The sequence below is a fragment of the Merops nubicus genome, unplaced genomic scaffold, assembly GCF_000691845.1.
Source record: "Merops nubicus isolate BGI_N331 unplaced genomic scaffold, ASM69184v1 scaffold44738, whole genome shotgun sequence".
Classification (NCBI taxonomy): Eukaryota; Metazoa; Chordata; class Aves; order Coraciiformes; family Meropidae; genus Merops; species Merops nubicus.
The window spans coordinates 1-1,517 of NW_008627214.1; the positions used below are offsets into that span (position 1 = coordinate 1).

Genomic DNA, 1,517 nt, shown 5'->3' on the forward strand with positions numbered 1-1,517 from the left:
CGCCGCCCCCCGCGCACGCCATCAAATAATTTACACTCCCCCCACTCCCCACTCCCCCAACCCAACCCAGCCCAGGCTCCTTTCTTTAGGGAGGCTGGGGCTTACCTGTGCTCCTCATCCAAGGGTAGATACGGAAGTTACTGTCGCTTTGCAAATCTGAGTCCCTCTGGTCCGTTTTGCTGCAATTTTGCTTGGAAGCATCTCCCGGGCACATCATGGAGAGGTTTTGCTCAAAAGGGGAACAGTGCATGTTGAAGGAGCCGGGCTCCAGGCCGTAACCGGAGGAATACATGCTGGGGGGTTGGGGGTGCACGGTGCTGCCACTGGAGTAGAGCCGGGGCATGGAGGCGGCGAAGGGAGGAGTGGATCCGGCCCCATACCCCGCTCGCTGGGTGTTGGAGGCGAAAGCGCAAGAAGTTTGCTCGGGAAAGACTCCGGCTGGGAAAACCGAACCGGCGGCTTGATATTTAGAAAATAAAGCATTCGCATAATACAATGAACTCATAATTTGGCCGGGTGATTTGTAGGTCGGGACGTTTTAGTGTCGGTTTTACGAGGTACCGTGATATATTACGGAATTAAGAGTCCAGATTTACACCAAAAAAGAGCCCTTTTTTTCCTCCCGGCCCATGTGACGCGGGGGCACGTGGCTCCGGCGGCGCCAATCGCCTCCCGAGCCCTCCTCGGGGGCCAAAAAAAAAACTGGAGTGCTGCTGGATTTATAAAATATGATCAATAATTGATGCGATATAAAACCCTCCAAGATCTATGCTGGAAAGGGGTGAAATTGTGCCGGAGTCGATAAGCAACCTGTAATCAGTTTTCAGCTCGGAGAGAAGGAGAAAGAGAAAAGGGGAAGAGGGGAAGGGGAGGGAGGGGAGGTGGGGGGGTAAAAGCACGTTGCTGATAAACCAGCGTCTCCCTCTCGGTCTCTCTCTGCTGGAGGAAAAGGAAGGGTGCTCTGTTTATCCCTTTATTGATCCCGTCTAAAATTCCCTCCTTCGCACCATTTCCCTAGCTCCGAGGTACTTTTTATTCACAAGACTGCACATGATTCCCTTCCCATCCCCCTTTGATCCTCTCCCCCAACCCCGACCCCCCACCCAAAAAAAAAAGAAGACAAATGTCTCATTGATGCCTCATAGTTTCAGGGTTCTTTTTCCCTCCCCCCCACCCAAATGCCATTCATATATCTAATTTATTCCAGTGCCACAGGCTTTGAGCTTCATCTTGAGCTGGCATTTGCTTTTCTGAGTGTACAGATCCCTTGTTTAGCGTGTCAGCGGTTCTGCAGGACTCAATTACAGCGAGGAGGAAAAAAACCTTACCAGCTGGCTGATCTGCTTTCTGCTGGAGAAGCAGAGAGACCTTCCAAAAATGTGATTTGCCTCATTTTTTTTTTGGTTGTTGTTGTTGTTGTTTAGGGGAGGGGGGAGTAGCTTAGAGAGAAAGAAAGTCTTAGAAGCAGGAGAAGCAGCCCAGACAATGGTGGATGTGCATCCAGGGGTTGTGCTGTT

At 51.2% G+C, this 1,517-nt stretch overlaps 1 protein-coding gene across 1 annotated transcript; it reads right to left on the reverse strand.

Annotated features, from left to right (window-relative positions):
• Positions 1-105: 105 nt before the first annotated feature.
• Positions 106-548, reverse strand: LOC103778644 (homeobox protein Hox-B7-A-like; the record flags this gene model as incomplete). The annotated part of the gene is made up of 1 exon (XM_008946241.1): positions 106-548. A coding segment is annotated over exon 1 (400 nt), but the record flags the coding sequence as incomplete, so codon positions are not given.
• Between the last annotated feature and the right edge of the window lie 969 nt (positions 549-1,517).